Here is a 26,008-nt window from a genome sequence, read left to right as displayed (position 1 = left end):
ACTATAAACTTGATATTATGAACTACATAATCCTTTCAAGAGCGAATGTTAGAAAACACTTACTAAAATAATTTTTAAGTAATTCATTATATAAATTTGATGTGATTTATTATATAATGCTGGAAACACTTATTAAAATAAATTTTAAGTGATTCATTACATTTTAAACTTAAACTCTTAAACTTGAAATATTTTATTATACTACATGGCCATAATTAACTTCCGAATCCTTCAAAGAAGGGTAGGGCCCCACCGAATCTTGACTTTTGAGTTTTGGCAGCCTTTAATCCGAAGCTATCTCCGTTCTCCCGCTAAAACTTAACTAACTCCCACTCGCTCGTGCCACACGTACCTTCTTCCTCCTCCCTCACCGCACACTCCGGCACGTAATTTTGCCGCAACAACCCCCATCCACACCCACTGTTTTTCCATTTTCACACCCCCCCAAAAAATCAAATTCTCTTTGACCCGAATTCTCCGACCCAAACCCGATTAAGCAATGCCTTTTCCCTTTTGCCGTTTTTATTACACACTACGCCACGATCTGCTGTAAGTAAAGCAATTGTCGGAGAGCGTTTTTCTGAAGCTTCTGGTTCGAGGCGTTCCCGAAGCTGGATCCGAAGCTTAGGCATGGAGTCGATCCTGGGAAGGGCTCTGGAGTACACTCTCAAGCACTGGCTCAAATCGTTCTCAAGAGACCAGTTCAAGCTGCAGGGTCGCACCGTTCAGCTTTACAATCTAGGTTCATTCTCCATTCTCCATTTCATTCCCTCTTTTCTTTCAAATTAGGGTTTTTTTCATGATTGGGATTGGTCTTGGTTTTGGAATTCTTGTGTGTTTTGTGCTCAGATTTGAACGGGGATGTACTGCATTCCAGCGTTGGATTCCCGCCCGCGCTCAATGTCACCGCTGCCAAAGTTGGCAAATTGGAGATCACGGTTTGTTGATTTTCACTCTCACTGATTTGAGTCTTTTTGATGTTTGGTTTCTTGGAATCACAATGCGCTAGTTAAAATGAACCTCGAATTTGTAACTGCTTATGAAACTTATGAATCTGGTGATGTTGTAAAAGCATAGTTAATTTATTCTCTGAATTTAACGAATTGATTAATGTGTACAAAAGTCAGAGGTTAAAATGATTGAATGTTGCCAAAGTCAGGATTAAACTGATGGGTCTTAATGTTAGGGACTAGAATTAATAGCAGTTTCCAATTTCTATTTTTTTTCGTAATTACTGGGACTAAAACGAAACGACTGATGATTGTAATTTAGGAATTAATATTAATGTTCACTCAAAGTAAAATGGGCTGATAAACGTGGTTTGGTTTGGGTCAAATCTGTTCAAAGAAGAAAACTTAGCCAACTTAATTGGTTTGGTTAAGTTGGTTGGGTCGAACCGAACCCTTTGCTTTTATATATTCAAATGAGTTTCTATGGTTTCTTATTGAGTCCATTGTGTGTGCCTTTCTAGCTTCCGTCCGTGAGCAATGTACAGATAGAGCCAATCATTGTGCAAATTGATAGGCTCAATTTGGTTCTTGAGGAGAATTTTGATTTTGAGCCATCTGAAACTCAACCCAGGTAATGAATTTAGTGTCTGGCCAATTATTATATTTAAGAAATCTTCTTGTTGAGTGATGCCTTTTCTGTTATTAAGTTATTTTTTTCCTTGCTTCTTACTTTGTTGTTTACAGTTGTTCCCCATCAAGTGCCTCCACAAAGGGTAGCGGCTATGGTTTTGCTGATAAGGTTGACTCTTTCATCTCTAAGTGTAAATAGATTTGTATGACTGAGTGATCTCCATATTGTTGTTGATGAAGTCGAAATTTAGGAACACAGTTGTATTTTCTGAGGTGTGACAGTCATGGACCTGAAATTGGTGTCTCACGCAACGTCTTAACATAGAGTTAAGGTTACAAAACTTGCAAAAAAAAATGATTGAACTGGTGTAAAGAGGGATAAAGCTTAATAGAAATAAAAAGAAGTAAAAAAACAATAGGCATCATCTCCTTATAAAAACAAGTTCAAAATCATCAAACCAACTTTTTTTTATCACCGATTATGAGTCTATAATTGTTGTTGTCCCCCTTCTTGATTCTCACTTTTATTGACATTAATAGAAAATTTGAATTTAAATGTCATAATTGTCCATTTAATTAATTTTTTTAAGAAAATTCTTTTGAATTAAAATTACAACAATCCCCCACATATTTTAAAAGAATAAATTACATTTAATAAATAAAAGAAAATTTATTGGTCAACATGAGGTGTAATGCATCAGACCTGATATAGCAAGCTATATGAACCAGACCTAGATTGATAGGACTTAATACATAGTGTTGTTGGTGTAGCAAGCTATATGAACAAAAAATACTCGACATGTGATAATGGTTTGTCTACCAATCACAAGACACTTGTTATCGGTGTGTTGCACTACTAGGTCATGCATGTGCCCGGTATTTATGAGTGCTCTAGAGATCTTGCCAAGATCTCATGCAAGCGATCCCATCTGACAATCACATAGGTGATTTCATCAAGTGCATGCTGCAAATCATACACCAACCATAAGGGATATGAAAATCATTAAAAGCTTTATAAGATGTAAAGCTTTCTCAAACATGTAAAGTTTACTACAAAGTTTATTCTCTCATTAATACAATCATAACACTTTCTCACACCATAGACTAAAAGAAAATTGATAGAAATCAATTTAAGTGTTAACATAACTGACAAATGACTTGTTTTTACCCATATGAACCTTCTTCATGGGATCTCTAATCACAAAGGTTAGGTTACCATCACTTGTTTGTTTTTAAGTGACTTAAGTTTCATTCCCCTTGATGTTTCTAATATCATATTCCTCACTAAGGGTTTTGTCAAAGGATTAAGTTTCCTTCTAACTTCACATAATCTATGAAAATTGTTCCATCTTTTAGCAGTTGTTTAACCACATTATGTCTCAATTGTATATGTTTACTTTTCTCATTGAATGTTTTATTCTTAGTCACAACTATCGCTGACTGGGAATCATGAAATGTTAGCTAAGAAGTTTATCAACCACTTAGCCTCGCTACCAACCATTTCTAGAGCAACAAACTTTGACTCCATTGTTCATTTAACAATAATAGTTTGTCTAGATGATCTCCAAGCTACCGCACCACTACCACGAGTAAACACATAACCACTAGTGAATTTTGTCTCATTTGAATCAGAGATCCGGTTAGCATTGTTATACCCTTTAAGTATTGCGGCAAATCTATTGTATTCAATATCATAATTCGTGGTACCTCTCAAATATCTCATGAGTCTAACAAGTGCATGCCAATGGTTTTAATTAGGACTATGGGTATATATACTCAATTTGCCTATTGCATATGCAATATCAGGTCTAGAAAAGTACATCAAATGCAGTAAACCCAATGATTTGGGCATATTGAGTTTAAGCAATTGGTTTTCCTCTATTTTTCTTTAATTGAGAGTTAGCATCATAAGGGATACTCGTTGACTTAAAGTCATAATATTTATACTCTCTAATAAGTTTCTCAACATAATGCTTTTGGGATAGTAATATACTATTTCCCTTCTTTATAATTTTAACTCCCAAAATAACACTTGTTTCACCCATGTCTTTCTTATCAAATTTAGATGCTAAGAAAGATTTAGTTTTAAAAACTATATCATTGCATGTACTAAAAACAACATGATCATCAATCACATACTTTGTATACATGCACTATCAACATCACTACTAGAAAAACCATCAACAAGTAAAGTCTCATTAAATTTTTCATGTCATTGTTTAGGCTCTTGTTTTAAACCATATAGGGATTTCAAAAGTTTGAAGACTTTGTTCTCTTGGTCATCCACTACACACCCCTCAAGTTGGCTCATATATATCTCTTCCTCTAAATCACCATTCAAGAAAGTTGTCTTAACATCTATTTGATGAATCACTAACTTATGGATTGCAACTAAGACTATCAAAATCCTAATGGAGGAAATCCTTGTAACATGTGCAAAGGTATAAAAAATTTATGTCAGGTTTCCCAGTAAACCCTTTAGCAACCAACCTTGCCTTGCACTTATCTATAGATCCATTAAGGTTGTACTTCCTCTTAAAGATCCATTTACATCCAATAGGATTTGGACCCTTAGGAAGATCTACTAAAGTCCATGTATTATTACTTTTAATAGAGTCAATTTTAATCCTAATGGCTTGCTCCCAAAGGTTTTCATATGAAGAACTAATAGCTTCTAAAAAACTTAAGGGATCATCCTTAATAAGATATGTATAAAAGTCATCTTCAAAAGATTTCTTTGTCCTATGTCTTTTACTTCTCCTCAAATCCTTGCTTATAGGTTCACTATAGGTTTCAACTAGTTGTTCAAGACTAGAAACGACACTGGAACTAGCCCTAGACCTCAAAGGGAAAACATCTTCAAAGAATTCGGCATTCTTAGTCTCCATGATGGTGTCGCACTCAATCATATCACTCTTAAGAACTAGAAATCTATAGGTAGCACTATGTTCAACATAACCAATAAACATGCAATCAGAAGTCTTAGATCCTATTTTTCTTTTCTTTGGATTGGGTAACATCACTTAGGCTAGGCACCCCCACACTCTCAAATATTTAAGGTTTGGTTGATATCCTTTCCATAACTCATAAGGCCTTAAACCCATTTTCTTATGTGGAATTCTATTTTGTAAAAAAAAACAATCAAGAGGGCTTGTCCCCAAAGGTTGTTAGGAGTAGAGGAACTTACAAGCTATGAAGCACCGACACGGACACCGGACACGACACGGACACGTGGACACCTGTAATGTCTAAAATATAGAACGTAGTACGGGTGTCGTGCCGGTATCGAATACTGACACGGTCGCGTGTCGGATACCAGACACGACATGGGGTTGGAGTGTCCGTGCTTCATAGCTAACAAGTAAAACATTCATCATTTCCTTAAGGGTTTTATTTTTCCTTTCAGCTAATTCATTTAACTCGAGTGAATATGATGGAGTTACTTCATGAATTATACCTTCCTTTTCACAAAAGTCATTAAAGAAAGTGTACTCACCACCCCTATCAGATCTTAGCCTCTTGATTTTTCTATTCAATTGATTTTCAACTTTAGCTTTATAAGATAAGAACATATCAAAGATTTCATCTTTGTGTCTAATTAGATAAACTTTACTATATCTAGAGTAATCATCTATAAAGGTTAGAAAGTAACTTTTACCTTCTCTTGTCATAGTTTGTTTTAAATCAACAAGATCAAAATGAATTAAGCCTAGCAGTTCATTTTTACGTTGTACACAAGGACATGATTTGTTAGTTAATTTTGATTCAACACATATTTCACATTTCTTACTTTTTTTTATCATGCATATTAATTAAACCTTGTCGTTGCAATTTCATAACATACGTTGGATTAACATGTCTTAATCTAGCATGTCATATATCATAAGAATCAATCAAGTAAGAAAAAGAAGATGCATTTTCATTAATCACATCAGAAACATTGAGTACAAAGAGACCCTGATCATAATAACCTTTCCCTACAAATATATTATTCTTAGTCATAACTATCTTATCAGACTCAAAGGATATCTTTACGCCAACCTTTCCCAACAATGCTTCAGAAACAAGGTTAACTCTGCTAGAGGGAGCATGTAGCACATCATTCAAAGCCAGTGTTTTCCCAAATGTGAGCTTGAGAAGATCTTTCCCCTTTCCTTGAACCTGAGTAGTTCTCAAATCACCAAGATAAACTTGTTCTTCTCCATCCCCCACAACAGTGTAGGAGGTAAACATACTCTTATTAGCACAAATGTGTTTGATAGCCCCTGAGTCTACCACGCATTTGTTCACATTGGTGACAACATTCACTTTAGAAATGACTGCAATAATAATGTCATCTCCTTCAACCAGGTTAGCCCTAGGCTTAGGAGGATTGTCATTTCTCACAACTCTGTACCTGCACTGAGGAGCAAAAGTCCTAACTTCCCACAAACAAAACAAGCTCCATTTTTGCTTGAAAAAAGGATTAGAAGAAGGAGCACATAGGATGAGATTAGAAGGAGCAACACATGTGTTATTATATTTGTACTTATTCTTTTTATTGTGATAAATTTTGTTGGCATACCTCTTATGAAATGGTTTGTCTTGTATCGTGTTTTCCTTGGAAGACATTGCTTTGGTCCTTGTTGCAACACTTTTCTTCATATTTGTATCTTCAATGATAATGTGGGTGATAAGGTCTAGGAGTGACACCTGTCTGTGTTTGTGCTTTAACTGTTGTTTATAGTCTGTCTAGGACTCTAACAACTTCTCAATCTGGAGTTCAGAAACAAACTCGTCAGGCAAAAAGATGTTTTCAGTTTTTAGGGTTTCCAACAACTTGTGGTATTTGTTGATTTGTACCTTGATGACTTTTTCTTCGTTCATGGTCTAGGGGTAGTAGTTGGCGATGATGAATCTTTGTCTGACCACGTCGTTGGCAGTGTGTTTGAGTATGAGAGAGTCTCATATCTCTTTGAATTCCTTGTAGAAGCAGTTGATATAAAAAAAGATCATTAGACAAGGCACTTAACAAAGTGTGACGACATATCTTATTGGCTTGAACCCATTGCCGAAGTTGATTGGCATCAACAGAGGCATCAAGTTTGGGAGTGAAAAAAGCGAAGACAACTCCATGCATGTCTAGCAAGGTGTGAACTCGTTCCTGCCAGTGACGAAAACTTTGGCCATTGAAGACCTCAATTTTTGAGACGTTGACCAAAGACTTAGCAAAGATTGTTGTTGGTGGCATGGGGTCGGAAGCATCGACATTGTTGATAGGTTTTGTGGCATCAACCATGAAATAAACCTTTTAGATTGTTGTTGCTAAAGTCGAAATTCACAAACGTGGTTGAACTTCCTAAGGTGTGACAGTCACTGACCTAAAAGGTTTATCCACAGTCTCCCACGCAAACCAGGATACAACATGAACGCCTTATCATAGCTAAAGTTACAAAACTCACAAAGAAAAATGATTGAGTTGTTGTAAAGAGGGAGAAAACTTAATAGAAACAAAAAGAAGCCAGAAAACAATAAGCCTCATCTCCTTTCAAAAACAATTTCAAAATCATCAACCAACTTTTTTTTATCACTAATTATGAGCCTATAATTGCCATTGTTCCCCTCTTGATTCCCACTTTTATTGGCATTAATAGGAACTTTGAATTTCAAATTTTGAATTTAAATGTCATAATTGTCCATTTTATTAAATATTTTTTAAGAAAATTCTTTTGAAATAAATATTAAAATTACAACAAATATACTATTAAATTTAATCATACAATGCTTGTAGTAAAATTTCACAATTGAATGAGAGGAAGAGAAAAGGAACAACTCTTTGTAACTCAGTTGGAAGGAATTTGATTTATTCACTTCATGCCTTCATGAGACTTGTCATTTTGTCCTTTTTCCTTCTCTTGATGTTGTTGCCACTTGCCAAGAGAATTTTCAATAACATAAAAATAATAGTAATTATATAATTTTGTCCTTGAAATTGCATTGATTGATCTATAAAAGTTTGCATGTATTGTCCTTGCATTTGTTAATTTCATGGCAAAGTTGTCCTTTAAAATGAACATGACCAAATTTGTGATTAAGTTAGCAAATTTAGGGACTAAATTGTCTTGAAGTTGATAGATTTTAGCACTAAGTTGATAGAGAAGGACTAATTTATCCTGAAATTGGCATAATCAAGGACTAACTTTTATACATGAAAACTTTTAGAGACCAAATCAACGTAGGCTTCTTTTATCAAGGATTAAATTGTATATTGACTCTAAAAATGAAGATGTAGGAAGAGGTAATTTGTTGGTCTAGAGGAAGAGGTTATTATTTATTTGACTAAGTATAAAAAAGAGTAGGTTAAGAATTGGTCTTTCATGACAAATATTATTCACTTGTCAATAGAGATAGATATAAACTCAAATATGTTTTCGATTCCTGACATATACTCTAATTTTGTGTTTGATCCCTGATAAAATGTTCCTTTGAATCGTGTTGATATTTAAAATTTTTTGTTCTGGATCTTTAATATTAGTTAAGTAATGAAGTTAAATATATAACAATATTGGTGGCTACTCAAAACTAAGTTTTTATTTCAAAATAGATTTTTTTTTAAGAAACAAATCTTAATTTTTTCTTAAGGAGAAGTTCCTCTCTTTCTCCTTCCTCTTCCTCCGTGACCACCTCCTCTCTCGTGCCGCCGCCTTCAACAACTCCTGCATCCTCTGCGTCTTCGTCGGCACTGATTTGCGGTGGGCCCCCACTCCGCCACCATCGTGGGCTTCTGCCACCGCAACCATCTTTCGCCACACTGTGCTCGCCAAACCCACCAATATCGTAGGTTTCAGTCAGGGATTACTGTCCCTCACTGTGCAACTTGCGGCCTTATCTCCGAAACTCGGTAACCTTTTGTCTTATTGCTTGGTTTCTCACTCTTTCGACAAAGAACGACTTCGCAAACCAAGTCCACTCATTCTCGGCAGCTATGATGACCCCGGCGAGCGTGTTGAGTTTGTTTACATCTCCATGCTCTGGAATCCAAAACATTCTTATTTCTACTGCGTCGGACTCACCGAAATCTCTGTCGGGAAGAGGACTATTCCGACGCCAGAGATGCTGCGGAGGGTGGACCGCAGAGGCGACGACGACGTGGTTGTTGATAGCGAAACCACTTTCACGATGCTGCCGGAGAGTCTATATAACTTGGTGGTGGCTGAGTTCAGCCGGCGAGTCGGGCGAGTTCACAAGCGTGCGAGTGAGGTGGAGGATTCTCAGTTTATTTATTTTTTATTTTAATTAATTCTGACGGTTCTTAATTGCCAAAAAAATTTAAATTTTATTTTGAAACAAATATTATTTGGTTGATGAGTCGCCACAAACCACGTTATGACCACAGAGATCTAAAAAGAAACTTTTCAAATATCAAAGTAGTCGATTTGAAGGAAAAATCTATCAGGAATTAAATACAAAATTCCGATATATATTAGATATTAAAAATATATTTAAGCCTATATAATTTGAATGTTGGTAATTACTATTCACTGTGGACAACCACCAGATTGCAGATGGAATGACTATACAAATTGATACTGTTAATCTATTACTTGAAACTCGTGGAAGTGCTAGTCGCCAAGGGGGAGCAACATGGTAAGTTTTTCTTACCAATGCTCTGAACTGGGTAACTGGGTAACTTCTTCAGTACATTTATGCTCTACAATCACTCTCAATTGTTATTAACTTATTATGGATTATGGATGGATCTCTATAAATTGAAAATTGATATTACTGTATTAGCACAGATGTTGGGTGGTTCTATGGGGTAACTTATGGCTTAGACCTGTTGGACAATATCTGTTTGACTCAAAGACTGCTGTAAATTTCACCCAAAATCTATTTATAAGCATGCCTATTCCCTGTCTTTGTTTGTAGGACACCACCTATGGCATCTATCACCATACACAACCTTTTACTGTATACCACAAATGAAAGCTGGGAGGTAACTATATTGAGACTCATTCTTGCAATAAATGTCTGGGCACTTGAATATCAAGTTTATTGATTCTTTTTTAATTCTGTTATCAGGTTGTGAATCTTAAAGAGGCACGGGAATTCTCCAGTAATAAGAAGTATATATACGTCTTCAAAGTACTATACCTCCTTTCTTTTTTATGTTTTTTTTTTGTTTGTGCTTGTAACCTTTAGAGTCAGTACGTTTGAGATTTTTGTCATGAAAGTTCACTTTTATTTTGAAACAAAGTTCACTTAAGAATTTTATTGTATTTGTTTGAGCTTTTGAAACAAATAAAAAATCTTAAAATAAATAAATAAATTAGATTTCTGATTATTATGAGAAGTTAATTTGAGTAACAGTTGAAGAAAAACTCTAATTATAACCTACCTTGATAAAAAGTGGATTTTATAATGTAATGAAACAAAAAATAGCTGCTTTACATAAAATCTCTGAAATATAAATCATTTTTTTTATACATTCTTAAAATCAATTTTTTCAAAAGCTTAAATAAACAGAACCTTATTGGGATGATTAACTTGTCTTTATATTGCTCCTATATATTACATCTCTCCTTTCATCAGAATGTGTTTCTGCTAGATTTCTCCATATTGAGGATGTTAAGTTACTTATATTTTTATTACTGCATAATAATTCTTACTTTTCCCTCCCTCTCTTCAGAAACTAGAATGGGAATCTTTGTCTATTGATCTTTTGCCTCATCCTGACATGTTCACGGATGCTACTTTAGGCCGCTCTCAAGAGGGAGCAAACCTGAGAGACGAGGATGGTGCAAAGCGGGTATTGTTTGGAGGTGAGCGTTTTATAGAAGGAATATCAGGAGAAGCATATGTAAGGAATATAGTTCCTCCAATCAGTTTTAATGAATACTCTGTTTTCTTCTAGAATTTTATGTGTCATGACTCATGAAATACGGCCTGAACTTTATATTTACTAGATAACGATACAGAGAACTGAATTGAACAGTCCATTTGGGCTTGAGGTTCAGTTACATGTCACAGAAGCTGTTTGCCCCGCTTTAAGTGAACCAGGTAACTGCAAGAAGACTTGTCTGGCCTGTAGTATCCATACTGAGTTGATATAAAAGGTCTGAAGTTTATATAACTTATATGAACAGGACTGCGTGCGCTTCTCCGCTTTATAACAGGATTATATGTCTGTCTAAATAGGGGAAATGTGGATTTCAAGGCTCAGCAGGTTTCATATTGCCTTAACTTCTTCCTTTTAGCAAACTATTTTTCAGTAGTATTTTATGGACAAAAATCTAATATCATTTAGGGTGGCTGAGTCTTGTCAATTTCTGATACAATCATGACAGCGATCAACTGAAGCTGCTGGGCGTTCTCTTGTCTCAATTGTTGTGGACCACATATTTCTTTGCATTAAAGACGCTGGTATGTCTTTAGCCTTTAATATTGTTATGTTGATTTATATCTCCTTTAATCATTATAAAATGTCATATAGCTATTAGTTTTATATGTAAACAGAGCATGCAAAGTAATTCTACTAGTGGCATTAACTTGCAGAGTTCCAGCTTGAGCTTTTAATGCAGTCCCTCTATTTTTCTCGGGTAATTTTCTTGATAATGTTCTTCTGCGTTTCTTCCTCCATGTACTCTTTCTTCTTTTTCTTCTTGGATGTGTACTGGTTACTTGTAGAAATTATAAGGTTTAGACAGGAAAAGAGGAACGAACAAGGAGGTTCTAAATATTTTGATATTAGATTGATAGGTATATGTTTAAAATACAAAGAACTGGTCCATATTTATATTTGGAATTAGGCCATTTATTAATGTAATGCTACTGGTACAAGCTCAAGCCTTCCGATAAAAAAGACTCCTAACCCTAATTAACAAGGAAACAAAATAAAATTAAAAACAACTCTGGAGATTGCTTCTTGAATTAGATTACTGATAGATTCCACAATATATTTGGAAGATCTTCTGAGATATTTTTTTCAATAATTTTAAACTTTACTCTTCAACATTGGTGCTTCGTTAGTCTCATACCTTATAGGTAGAAAAGAACTGACAATATTTTAAGCAATTATACCTAATAGTAGTTGTTCTGCAGCTTCTGTGTACCGACAGATAGATAAATTTAATTATAAAGATAGATAGATAAATAGATAGACAAATTAGTTTATAAAGATAAAAAGATATGCAGTATACATCCTTTGGGGTTTCATTGGGCCTTTGAGCAAAAAAATTGGAGACAACCCTAGCTAATACCAGTGGGCGTGTCTAAATGATTCAGAAATAAGAGAGAGCAATTGCAAAATAGAAAATTGTACACAATACACTTATATTGTCTATGTGAGTTTGGCATGATCAATTTAAATCTTTAGGGGGCCTTTGTTTCTTGGGAATAATTATACTAGGAATATTATGCCTATCAAAGGTGTTTGGTAACTAGATATCATTCCTTGAAATATTTTTAAATTTATTTTAAGAGAAGTGCTACTAACACATTCTATTATTGACTGAAATTTATTGAAAACTACAAAACTAAAAGAGATTTATTAAATGAGTACTGGGACCTATCAAAATTTGAGAAAATATGTGTGATATAGATTACTGAGAATAACTTCCATTTCCACGGGAATATTGGATTCCCACCCTTTTACATGGGAATAAAAAGAGAGGAAAATATGTGTGATATAGATTACTGAGAATAAACAATGCCTGGGAATAATTTTTTAACTTGTACCAAACATGGGAATGTTACATTCCCAAACCCAGATTCCCAGGAATAATTTTCTATTACTTGAAACAAACAACTTAGTTATCAGCTAAGTTACTAAGTGTTCATAAGAAAAACGAGAGGAAAGCACCTTTTAGTGCTTATTTCCTTTGATGATTTATGGGTTTGTGTATTCTGCACGTGCTGATTTGAAATGCCAAATGCCATTGACTAATATACACTTCTTGTCTTCTCATCAATGTCAAGTTGCCTTGTTTGTAGTCCCTTTGCCATGCCTTGTATGTCTGGCTTTCAATGGGAAAGAATCACTGTTTGATAGATTATCTTTGCAGGCCAGTCTTTCGGAAGGAGATAGTGACAGTAACCTGACCAGAATTACAGTTGCAGGACTATTTTTAAGGTGTCTTTGTGCTCTACCTGTATAACTATAACTACTACCGAAAGGATTAAGTGGTTTGTTCTCATGTTTGTTAGTGCCAGTTCAGGTGTTTGTCTTATTTATATCTTCCTCATTCAACATAAATTAAGTGAAACTGAGAACTGAATAATCTGAAAACATTGGCAATCAGTGGCGGCCTATATAACAGCTTATGTGGTTAGATATCCTGGTTTGACTATTGAATAGTTAATGCAATTGAGAAGGGGAAAAGAAATAGAAAGAGTATCTAATATTCTCAAGGAGTTGCTATATGGCGTACTTGATTGTTTTGGTTGTCCTTGATAGTTGTAATGATGCAGTTTTTTTTCTGAGTTGATAGTAGTTATTGTTTGTTGGGAAGCTCCACATTGCCTGCCTCAATCCATGGGGTGCAGCTTATATATCCGTTGGACAATTTCACTTAATGTGAATTGGTTTTTAGATAGAATCTAATATTGTATCAGAGTCTTTACAGCCCATCTCCGTGTATTGCCTATTTTAGTAGGCATCGCTTGTTTTGGTAGGCATTGTGGAAAGGGGGGAGGGGAGGGGTTGGCATGGAAAGTCTTACGTCACCTACCTCAATCCTTGAAGTGCAACATATGTGTATGTTGGGCAGTTTGACTTAATGCCAAGATGGAATCTAACATTGTTATCATGTAACCAGATTGTATCATCTGTATTTTGAAATGCAGGGACACCTTTTCATTTCCTCCATCTACCTTAGTGCAACCATCAATGCAATCTGTTACCGGAGATGCTTTCCAAGTGCCAGCATTTGGTATTAAGTTATGAATTTAATTCCGATCCAATTAAGTGTAAAAAATTGTGCACTATCATCTATTGACGTATAGTAATTTCATAAGTTTGACTACAATAACAACTATCTATTACCTAAGGAGTAATATTTTTTTAAAAATGATGTGGCAGGATTGCATGATAATGTAAAATAGTTTTATGCAAACACTGTATCAAATTTTAAATCTTTTTTACCTCAGGTTTTGTTTAGAAGAATATATCATTTTGGCAATGACAATGTTTACTTAATTAATATTTTTTATTCTTTCTTTTGGCAGCTAGAAGTTTTTGCCCTCCAATATATCCTCTAGGAGAACAGCAATGGCTATCAATTGTGGGAACTCCTCTGATATGCCTCCATTCCATTCAGATCGTGCCGTCTCCACTTCCACCATCCTTTGCTTCTCAAACTGTTATTGATTGTCAACCTCTTATGGTGCGTGGCTTTGTACAAGTTCTTTTAACAAATGGCCCGTAAGTGCGTCTATTTATATTTTTGTTGCCAATTATGTTATTTGATGATATTTCTTTATTTTCCAGATTCACCTGCAGGAAGAATCCTGCCTGACGATATCATCATTCTTAGCTGATGGTATTGTTGTCAATCCTGGTGACATTTTACCAGATTTCTCAGTAAAATCTTTTATTTTCACTCTCAAGGGGCTGGATCTAACAGTTCCCTTGGATAAGACCCAACTGGATAATTCTGAAACCAATATGGACAATAAAATCAAGACTTCCTTTGCTGGAGCAAGGCTTCATATTGAAAATCTTTTCTTTTTAGATTCACCCTCATTGAAACTGAAAATACTGAACCTCGAGAAGGATCCTGCTTGCTTCTGTCTTTGGGAGGATCAACCTATTGATGCTAGTCAGAAGAAGTGGACTGCTGGAGTATCCCAGCTTACTTTATCTCTGGAAGCAAGTACTGGCAAGCTTGGTCATCAGAATTCTCTTGGATGGACTGCTGGATTGTGGAGGTGTGTTAATCTAAGAGATGCTAGCATAGAAGTAGCTATGGTAACTGCTGATGGAAATCCATTGTTAAAGGTTCCTCCTCCAGGGGGTATTGTGAGGGTTGGTATTGCTTGTGAACAGTATCTATCCAACACTTCAGTTGAACAGTTATTTTTTGTCCTGGATCTCTATGCTTATTTTGGGAGAGTTAGTGAGAAAATAGAAATAGCTGGAAAAAAGAAACAATTGAAGGATGTCAGGAACAAATCTTTTAGTGGAAAGCTGATGGACAAGATACCAAGTGACACATCTGTAACTTTGACATTAAAAAATCTCCAACTTCAATTTCTTGAGCCATCTTCTGTGAATGCTGAGGGAATGCCTCTAGCACAGTTTGTCGGAGATGATCTGTCTTTTAGTGCCACTCACAGAACCCTAGGTGGTGCTATTGTTGTTTCATCCACTTTAAATTGGGAGAGAGTTGTGATAGATTGTGTGGATTCCAAGGAGCCCTTGGCATGTGAAAAGGACTCATATTTTAGTACCGTAGAAAATGTTCCCTCAATAAGTGATGTAGGATACCCAAAACTAAGACCTGTTTTCTGGGTGCATAACAAAAAAGAACTATTGAATGGAAATGCTCATTCATACCCATTTCTGGACATAAGTGTGGTGCATGTCGTACCATTTTGTATAGTAGACATGGAGTCACATACTTTGAATGTCTCAGCTGTTGTATCTGGTGTTCGTCTTGGCGGGGGAGTGAACTACTTTGAGGCCCTCCTGCATCGATTTGGAATACTAGGGCCTGATGGTGGTCCAGGGAAGTGTCTGTCTAAAGGGTTGGAAAACTTACAAACTGGACCATTGGCAAAACTTTTTAAGGCAACACCTCTGATTTCTGATAATTCAGAAAATGGTATGAAACAGTCTCCTCTCATTTTCTGTAGCTGGTGTGTTTGCTTTATATATAGTAAACCGTTATATCATTTCCTTGTGTTCGTTTGTTACTCTAAGTATAGTTTTCTTATAAACCTTTACGGCAGTTGAAACTGCAGGAGAAGGGAGAGATACCAGTTTTCCAAACTTGAAGAACCCAGATATTGTGGATGTAACTATAGAGTTGAAAGACTGGTTATTTGCTCTCGAAGGTGCTCAAGAGATGGCTGAAAGATGGTGGTTCTCAGTCCATGAAGATGTAAAAAGAGAAGAGAGGTATTGGCACACAACTTTCCATACCTTGCGAGTAAATGCAAAAAGTTGCCCAAAGAATATTCCAGACAGAAAATCACAATCACGCAGAATACAACCATATCCGGTGGAACTGGTTACGGTAAAGACACCCATCCTTCTTTCTTCAAGTTTGATGCAGTGTGTAAGTGTTAATGTATATGTATAGCTATGTTTGATCAGTACATGTATGATGTCATCACCCTTAGCTGACACTGACAGTTGCATCAGTTCTGTAGTAGTTAGAAGTTTGTTAGTCTCTGCAGCTGTAACTGAACACAGTTGGCTCAATATCTGTCTATTTACCTTGTATCAGCTCTTACATATGAATAACAGACATACAGTTTTTGATTATCTTTCTAATCTCTCTAACTTCTCTCCAGGATGACCTCTAACATGGTATATAGAGCTCAAAACCAATCCACAGGCTACAGCCAAGGGTTCTGTCAATCTTCCTCTATGAGCGATTCCTTCTTTAATTCCAATTACCTTGCACAATTTTAATGAGAATCTTGTCAGAAAATCACAAGAATCATGTTGCAAATAATTAGGAATACTGATCTGCCCACTTGGAGTCATTCTCATTAAATAGCCATTAGGAACTTTACAACAGAAATTTTAGGAGACATCACAGATATTTACTGCACCTTTACAGGAAATTGTAATGTCTAATTAAATAGTAATAACAGCCTATGATAGGCACTCAAGCACTTGGGGAACCCAACCTTAAAAGCTAGTTGTTATGGGGGAGAACCATGCACTCAAATACTGCACCAAGCATCCTATACTACTCAATGTGGGACTTACGCATCCCATAATCCCCAAGTCCTTATCATAGCACCACCCTTGACAGCTGACGTCTCAGCGGTTCACACTCTACGACACTTCACTCGTTGACACTTCCTCATTGGTCCAAACCCTCCACTGGTTAGAATTCTCTGTAGTTAGCTCTACAAAATCGACTTGTAAGGTGAGGGTTACTCCTCACTTATATAATTATACATATTAATTTGGCCACTGTGGGATTTCCAACAAATCCCATACTACTTGTCTGGGACTTAGGCATGGTATGCCATAATACCCAAGTCTTAGCCTAGCAGATAGATTTGTCTGTGTACAATTGTAATGTCTAATATTAGAGTAAGAATACTCTAATAATTAAACAATACTTAAGACAACATAAAGAACATTAACAAATCACGGAAACAAGAATTTCATTGAGGAAGCAACAAGTTGTAACGATGCTCAATTGTGTTGGTGTCTTCATCTATTTGTGGTGAATATGTTATTCCTCCTTGGTGCAAAAAGTTTTCAGCCAAACAAAATATTATTTCTCAAAAGTTGTTAAGTACAAGAAGTGGAATCCATTTATAGACACAATATTACAAGGAGAGTTGGTGTAAATCTGTACAAGACTAAGACAATTGTTCAACCAACTGAAATATTCTAGAACCTAGATACTTAAGAGTAGACTAAACAAAGGAACTTGAAGTTGAACCTAGAGATGTACATTTACATTAGGAGGATCATGATCTCGTCTAATTAATGATTCATATCTTGTTTGGGATTTGGGAACAAGATCAATTACTTTTTCATGGGAACTAAGGGAAAAATTCACACTTAAATACTCAACATAGATTATTCTGATGCAGGGAGACCATTTTTTTCTGCCATGACGAGATGAGGGTATTAGGGGTGTTTTAGTCCAAGAAAAAGAGTTTAGGGCTTGTAGAAAATCCCCAAACAGGACGAGCAATGGGGAAACCAACCCTTGAAACAGGGGGGGGGGGAGGGTTGTTGGCAGCCCTCTCTGTGGTGGCGCCGGAGAAAGGGGCTGCGCATGGCGGTGCTAAATGGCCGCAATCCTTTGGGTAGTTGCCAGTGATGACGAAGAACTGCTCTTAGTGCAGTTGTTGGCCGATAGGCATTGACGGACGTGGTGGCAGACAGAGGTGACACAACTGGAACAGTAGCAATGGAAATAGAGAGGCTAAGATTGGGACTTCTGATACCAACTTGGAAGATAAAGAACTTAATATTTCAGTATGTTTTGAATAGAAACTCTAATCTCATTTTAATTGGCTAAACAGATAATCCTACAAACTTAAAAATGGGGAAAATAACTTAAAAAGGAAATAGGAAAAATATCAAAGATATTACTGTACCAATCAATATTGCAACTTAATGGGGGCTTATATATGAATCCTCTGTTGTGTATATGGTAGCTTAGCCTTACATTACCTTTTGTTGCTTGAATATATGAATATTTATTTGTGTATTGCCAAAATCCGTAGGGAAGTTTTTTTTTACCCTACAATTAAATGGACAAATTTAATGAATGAAACACTGTAGGTGTAGACATTGGAAATATTAAATATTAGCTATGACTCAGATACGTTTGGTTGATTTTATTTGCATCTTATGAGTTTATCTTACCTGTAAATGATCCCTTACATACCCTTTAAATGTTGATCCCGAACTTGCAGGTTGGAGTTCAAGGGCTGCAGATCATGAAGCCCCACACCCAAAAGGACATTCCTATGTCACTGATAACTGTAAACGGAGTTAAAGAATTCACTGAAAAAATTGGGGGAACTGATCTTGAAGTAAGCTTGATACTATCTGAGGATAATGAACATGAATTGGTTAATTGGGAAGTCGAAAACCTAAAGTTTTTTATAAGGCAACCGGTAATGGGAATTTCATATTTTAAGTATGTAGTCATTGACTCTTTTTATTTAAAGGTTGTGTGTGATGAAGATTTTACCATACAGAATGAGGCAGTTGTAACCAAGGAAGAGGTCCAACACCTCACTTTTCTGTGCAAATCTGAAATTGATTCTGCTGGCCGGATAACAGCTGGAGTTCTACGGCTATTTAAGCTAGAAGGCTCTGTTGGCCAGTCTGCAATTGATCAGCTTGGCAACCTAGGTATGCTGCCAAATTTTCTTATGTAACAATGCTTTTAATTAGGAATAAGTTCTTATTTTATAAAGAGCTTTTCGTGATCATTCAGCCTTACATACAGCTGGGAAGTATACTTAAAATTTACCAATTACCAAAGTCATTGCTGTTGTCACGACCCACTCTTAGACTATGACCGGCCACAGACTATAATTTCCTTAGTCTAATTAGTTTAAGAATCCTAACTCAAAATCACAATTAAAAGATCATCCAAAAGGGATTACCGGAAATTCAACAAAATTTCCTCTAAAAATAGGTCAAACCCCATATTGATTAACTTGTAAAAACATATCATACATCCAAACAAATCTATATATAAATATATGTCTCGATCCAACACTTAAATATCAAGGCCACAAATTACAACATAGATCCTTGACATACTGTCCAACATATCAATTGATAGTGATGTTGGTCATAAAAACTAATCATCAAAGTGTCTCAAAACATCATAATCACATCATCAACATATCTATAAGAGAGAATCATTTAAATTTTAAAATAAAGGAATTTTCTCTATATCTATTACTACCTTTATCCCTATAGTTGCATTGTACCCAATGTTGTTAATGGCGGAAAGCCAAAAATCCGCCATAAAAATATGGCGGATGACGTAGCAGAAAATGACGGATGTCATGGATAACAAAAATAAAATATACATATATATAATTATAAATAATCAAGTATCAACACCAAATAAACTCATTCAAATTGAAAAAACAATGGATTGCATTCAAATAAACTAAAAAAGTTAAAAAGTTTCATGAGTTCATACAATAACCAAGTACCAATACCAAATAAACTCATTCAAGAGTTCAAAATAAGGATAAAAGCATAATGCAAAGTGCAAAGTGAAGGTTGAGGCTCTAATCATCTTCTCCAATCCCAACATAATCATCTTCGTGGTGTCAAACAGAAAAAAAAATGGGTGTAAAAAATATAAAAGGGTGTCAAATAGAAAAAGGAAGAAAAAAAAGCTCCAGACATAAAAAACAGGTGTCAAACAGAAAAAAACAACAAAAAGAAAAACGCTCCACTGAAGCTGCCGTTCATCGTCGACATTGCCGTTCGTTGATACTGTGCGTTGTGGCTCGTGTGTCGTCCTCATGTGCTTCGTTGCTGTTCATCGTCGTTATGCTGCTGGTTGCGTGCAGGTGCGGGTGTCATGTGCATTGCCTTCGCTGTCGCTGCCGTTAGTTGTTGTTGTGCTGCTGGTCGTGCGGGAGACTTTTCTATTCGTGCTCTGTTCTGTTCTGTGTGTGCTCGCGGTTGTGTGTTGCGCTTTTGCAATAGAATCTCGGGTAAGGTTGGGTCGGGTCAGCCCGACACCTATCGCGCAAAAAAAAAAAGCGCTATTCCACCATGACCGCCATGGTGTCGCGATACGCAACCCGCAACGCCACCGCTATTTGGAGGCGTTTTTTCGAAATTCCGTAATGCCATTCCGTCATGGCGCCGCCATGGCCGCTATTTGATAACATGGATTATACTAGAGTAAAAAAAAAACTCTCCATCAAATGCAATGGAGCCCATCAAAAGATAATTAAATTCTTGGGTAAGTTAGCAAATCTCAGGAAGTTAGCTACTCCACTATTTGTGTATATGAGAAAATAAGATAAAATAAAATAAGTGGATAAGTCACAAAGACTTAGTGAGAGTATAAAATACAAAACGAACATGAAGGAGAGCTCAACATAGCAAAAGTCTTTACATAAAAAAAAAATTAAATGACATTAAATAAACGCAAAATAAATACAACTTGTTTTTAGAAACTATTGTATATTCCCCTGAAAATTTTTAGAACTACATATATATAAACTTGTATTGAAGAATAATAACTTTATAATAAAACTTTCATTCCATTATGTGCTCATAGACTACATTACCTTTTCGTTGTGGTTAACGATAATTATAGAACTACGACATTTAGCTCGTAGACTGTATTATCTCTTCGTTGGAGCAAAAGAAAAATATAAATATACTATGAGTAATTGACTGATAGGTTACATTATCTCTTCGTTGTAATGAGCGACAAATATAAATATACTATAATTGACTCATACTACATTATCTCTTCGTTGCAGCAAATGACAAATATAAATATACTATGAGTAATTGACTCATATGCTATATTATCTCTTTGTTATAACGAATAATAATCAATCATGAACACACAATAAAATAAACTATAATCCAATATTTATTCTTAAATACCTTATCGAAAATCACAAAATAAATTCCAATCAAGCAAAAATAAATATTTATCTTTATTCTCAAGTACTCCTAAAATTTCAAAGATCACAAAAGAATATATTTTGAAGTTTACTTGTTTCTCCTAAATGAATTTAAAAAAAAAATATTGCTATGTAGATTAGCTATTTACTCGAAAGAAAGCAATTGATGCCTTCTAATGTAATTGGGAGAATCAACCACATCATTTTCCACAGGATCTAAGCATTTAACATGAAAGAACAAGAGATAAGGCAAAATTCCCAAATTTAGCAAACCTAGGATTTTGAGGAAACCACAATAATTCCTAATACTTAATTTTTTAACCCTTTTCATACAATCCATAACTAAACTATGCTATAAAATACCCATTTAACACAATGGATTATAAATTTTTACCTTAAAGAGATCAAATAGAAAATTTAAGAAAATGAGTGATATTTCCTTTTATTCCAATCACATTCTCGTACTTGGGAATGACACAAGGATACAATAAACTTGATAAATTTTAGAACAATGGAAGAAGATGAGTGAAAAGTTGAGAGATGAAAAATTGGGAAGAAGAGGGAGAATTTAAGAGATGAGGGTGGATTATTCAAAAGAAAAGGGACTTCGGAAAGGGGGGAGCTGGGTGATTTTAAAAACTGAGGGAAGAGGTGATTTCTTTCTTTATATATATATAAAAGCAGAGTGAAACGATGCGTTTCAGTTATATCTTTAGAAAATTACATTTTGATGTAAGGGAGACATGGAGTTCAGGTTTAGGATCATTAAGAGAGTTCATAAGAAAAGCCCCAAGGATTCTATTTGTGCTATTTTATTCATATGCTAAATTTTTTAAGAAATTGACATTGGACTTCATAACAAGTTCTCCGGATAGAACCCATGTACTAGCTAAATTGAATTATACCTCAGCTGGAAGTTGAATATGATGCTTAAACTAGTTTGTATAAACCAAGACTAAGGTTAAAATGCTTCCTTGACATGGAAATGAAAAATCAATGAGGAAATTGAAAATGATGAATGAGGAGCCAAAGTCTTCTCATTGCCACTAAGGTTCCTCTGTTTCCTTGAAGTTGAAGATTGTATTGTTTATCACTTGAATATATTGTGAATAGGCTGAAATTAAGAGACATGGGTTACTAATTGTCTGGAGTTTATCTTAAATTGGAAACTTAATTGTGGTGAACTATAATCTTTGAACATGTAAAACATGGTGGTAAGTTTTAACAGTATTGATCCATAACAAATAGGAAAAAGGAAACAGAAATTTGAGGTTTTTAACTTGCCGGCTAAAGTATACTAATCCAGCCACTCTCTCGGTCCTCTTGGAGGATCCCTTCTTTTATTTAATATTTATATTATATTTGTAATCTATCCCATTTTGCACCTCCATGTTTTGTTCTCTGTTACTGATTGATACAAGACCAACCTAGAATATCAGCTTTCCTTTGGATGCGTTGCTTTGGTTAATTTTGTTGCTGTTGATCTTTTGCCTTCAAATATGTAGTTCTTAGAGTTTCAAGGGCTGGTTGGGCTGATGCACTCATTTATTTCGTCTTCCAATCACTCTAACAATGTTTTGATGTTGTTAAGGAAGTGAAGGCATTAACAAGATTTTTTCTCCTGAGAAGCATAGCTTAGATGGTAGTGTTTGTAGCTGTGGAGGATTCTCTCCATTACAAAACCTGACAAATGAAAGTCCAAGCAAAACTATGGAACCAACATTAGCTTTGCTTGAGGAAGCAGTTGCTGATTCAAAGGCTAAGATTAATTCTTTGATGACTGATATTGGTACTTCCGAGTCTTCCTTCCAGCACCTTACTGTTGTCAAAGACCTCAGTCAAAAGATTGAGTCGTTGCAGGGTTTAGTGCTGCAATTGCGGGAGCAACTTTAAGACCTCTGCGTCATTTGTATGAAGTTAGAAATAATGATTTTCATTTGCGTAGGTAAGAATTCTTTTGTATATAGCATAGAAGTCCACAGATTGAGTTTTGTTTTGTACAAGATAGGACAAAATGAAGTCTCCACATTTATGTAGCAGTAATTTTTCTACCGTTAAAGCATCATGGAATGAGAGAAATGAATGCAATTTTGTTACATTCAAGTGTGCCTTCCATTTTGTTTTATGTCATATTTATATGGATATCGGCAATTTTGTCAAGAGTTATTGACAGGAATTATATACACTCACGTTGTATCAACTAAAATCACATCCTCAATACCACATAATCATTTCTATAATTCTTAATTTGGGACACAATTAACACTTATTCTATATAATTAATGTTTCACATTTAGGTAAAGAAATCCCATGGAAAAATGCTTATAAACAGCCTATTCTTTATCATTTTAGTCCAATTCTCTTATTGAAGGCCAAGTGAATTAAAGTTGAAAAATTCTAGATTTGAATTTTGATCAGATTGTGTTTATTAAGAGTTTAAGATTTGAAAGGATAAAACAATATGCATTGAACTGGCTGGATCATAAACAAGCTGCGTACAGTATACAATTTGATCAAAGTTTAATAAAAAATTGAACCCATAAAAAACCATGACCCAGACTCCAGAGATTTCAGCATGGAGAGTGTTGGGCAATGTTATTTCTCTTTTTTATTTCCTTCATTTCTTTTTCATAACGAATACGAATCGTTGAAACTAGTCAAGTCGTCACATGTTAGAGGACAGGGGAATAGAAGTCTAGATCAAAATCACTAACAGATTCAATGTTTTACGTATTTAAGACGTGAAAAAAGAAAACAAAATTATAGTGAATCTCTCAGAATACTTTTGAAAACCATTTGTTTTGTCTGTTCAATCCTCAATCTAGTTTTCAAAACATTGCAGCAAATAGAGTTGGGTAATGTCAGTTTTTTTTTTCGTATTCCTTTCTTATGAATAAGAATCCTTGAGACTGGGCAAGACTGTTTGGATCAAAATCTGAAGCAAATTCTATTTATTTTATATAAGTGTAAGACTTAAAAGCAGAAAACAAAGATATCATGAGGCAATGCATCAAAACTATTTTCCCTGACTTCGTTTCTGCATAGTCTGAAATCTTGTCCCTTGGTTCTATGTTTGCATTGTTAGATCGACTGATTGAGGAATCATTTTTTAACTTCTCTTCATGTGCTCAGAAGTAATATGATTTGAATAAAACATGATCGGTACACTTTCCAGTAAAAAAAGAGCTTTTTACTATACACTTTCCACATCGGTCCCCCGAAACTGTCTTAATATATTAGGCGGTTGTAATTTTGTAAATGTGATGTTTCTAAATAAAGATGATTTTACATCATTAGTATAATCTATATCATAATCTACATCATTAGTATAATCTTAAATAAGAGTGAGATTAATAAATTTAGAAACCAAAAAATATGAGATAAAATAAAAAATTAAATGGCAAGTATGAAATAAAGCAATACAGTCAACATCAACTAGTAGTAATATAACTCATACATAGTAATCGCCAAAGTGTCTCAAAATATCATAATTATATCATTAGTATAATCTATATCTTAAAATAAAGGAATTTTCTTTGTATCTATTACTACCTCTATTCTTATAACTGCATGATACTAAAGTCACCAAAACATACTCTCCATCACACACAATGGAGACCTAAAAAAATGATTTTTTTTTGTAGATCAACAAATCCTAGGAAGTTTGCTGCTCAACCACTTGTAAATTTTAGGGGGAAAAGAAAATAAAGGGTAAGTCATAATGAGAGCATAATAAACAAAGTGAAGATGCAAGAGAAAACAAACATGACACTAGTTTTTTTTTCTTTTACATTAAATAAAAACTTAAGATGACAAATTTAATAAAAGTGAATACAATCATACTCACTATGTAGTATCTTTTCTGGGATCCATAGAATATCAATAGGATCTTAATCAAGAATAAAAATTTTCTATGAACTTACACAACACATACTTATAGCGGTTTGCACAGGAGGTCCATTAGTACAACGTGACAAACAAAAGTCTTAATCAAAAACACTCAATGCTATACAATATAACTTGCTTTTAAAATTCAATAATTTCTCCTTCGATAACTCCTTAGAAATATAATTAAAATCACAATTAAAAAAAATACAAAACTTTCTATGAACTTTCATTCTACTATGTGCACATAGATCACATTATCTCTTCGTTGTGGTAAAGGAAAAATAGGTTACATCATCTCTTCGTTGTAGCAAACGAAAAATAGATCATCTTAACTCGTTGTGGTAAACAAATAATATGCTACATTATTTCTTCATCGTAGCCAATGAAAAATATACCACATTATCCTTTCATTGTGGTGAACGGAAAATATACGCTACATTATCTTTTTGTTATAGCAAATGAAAAATCAATCACACACAAGCTATTACTAAGCTGTCATAAAAATGTTCATATACCTTAATGGGTTTTAGGTTTTTACCTCAGAGCTCAGATAAAGAATTTTAAAGAGGTGGGTATTGTTTCCCTTAGCACTCCAATCACTTTCCTATGCTTGAGTGCCACAAGAGTGTAAGGAACTTGATGAGTTTTAGAACAATGGAGGAAATGCATTGAAAGAGTGAAAGGAAGATAAGATTGAAGATGATTGAGAAGAGAAGTGATACGTAGATTAAGAAAAGAGAGAGAGGTTTTGTTTTTGTTTTTAAACAAATGAATCAAGTGATGGGGATTCTCGGGTGCTTTCATAAAAAACCGGGGTTCTGTTATTTTTTTCTTACCTTTATTAAATCGGTGCGTTTCAGTTGCTTCTTCAATTGTGCGTCTTTGTTTTCTTTGATTGTTGCAAATCAAGCCTCCAATTCTTCACTATGAAGGAGGTGTAGCTGAAATTCAGTCACTACTTATTTCCTTCAATTGCCAAAAGATTGCACTTCTGAGGCAACAGAGCTATGAATCACATTGGTATTTAATACTTGAAATGCCTCTAGTGCACCCACTATTGCCAAACTATAGACATAGCTATATGTAAGTTTCTGGATACAACAAAACAAAGAGAGAGAAAAAAATAGGAGTAGGAAGAAAGAAGATTGCACACCTGAACAATTTGTCTCATCCATGAAATAATCATGCTACTGCAACATTCCCTCTAACCTAATTCTAGGCAGTTGAAA

The 26,008-nt window shown here is 34.9% G+C and overlaps 1 protein-coding gene across 8 annotated transcripts; it reads left to right on the top strand.

Annotated features, from left to right (window-relative positions):
* The first annotated feature begins 337 nt into the window (after positions 1-337).
* Positions 338-22,994, top strand: LOC114377963. 8 transcript variants are annotated; one of them, XM_028336455.1, is made up of 20 exons: positions 338-742; positions 850-938; positions 1,472-1,581; positions 1,710-1,749; positions 9,118-9,206; positions 9,489-9,555; positions 9,642-9,704; positions 10,249-10,419; positions 10,526-10,619; positions 10,706-10,785; positions 10,907-10,982; positions 11,115-11,158; positions 12,623-12,690; positions 13,404-13,489; positions 13,785-13,942; positions 14,047-15,382; positions 15,510-15,796; positions 18,180-18,383; positions 18,468-18,624; positions 22,483-22,994. In XM_028336455.1, the coding sequence occupies exons 1-20, from the start codon at positions 631-633 to the stop codon at positions 22,782-22,784; spliced, it is 3,633 nt and encodes a 1,210-aa protein (XP_028192256.1). In that variant the 5' UTR covers positions 338-630; the 3' UTR covers positions 22,785-22,994. The 8 variants fall into 8 exon arrangements, with proteins under 8 accessions (XP_028192256.1, XP_028192250.1, XP_028192252.1 ...); XM_028336449.1 differs by lacking the exons at positions 338-742; positions 850-938; positions 1,472-1,581; positions 1,710-1,749 and adding an exon at positions 8,165-8,819 and having other exon boundaries at positions 15,522-15,796; XM_028336451.1 differs by lacking the exons at positions 338-742; positions 850-938; positions 1,472-1,581; positions 1,710-1,749 and adding an exon at positions 8,165-8,819 and having other exon boundaries at positions 22,397-22,624.
* Positions 22,995-26,008: the final 3,014 nt, after the last annotated feature.

This window comes from Glycine soja, chromosome 12 (assembly GCF_004193775.1).
Source record: "Glycine soja cultivar W05 chromosome 12, ASM419377v2, whole genome shotgun sequence".
Taxonomy (NCBI): Eukaryota; Viridiplantae; Streptophyta; class Magnoliopsida; order Fabales; family Fabaceae; genus Glycine; species Glycine soja.
This window is presented reverse-complemented; position numbering and strand designations above follow the sequence as displayed.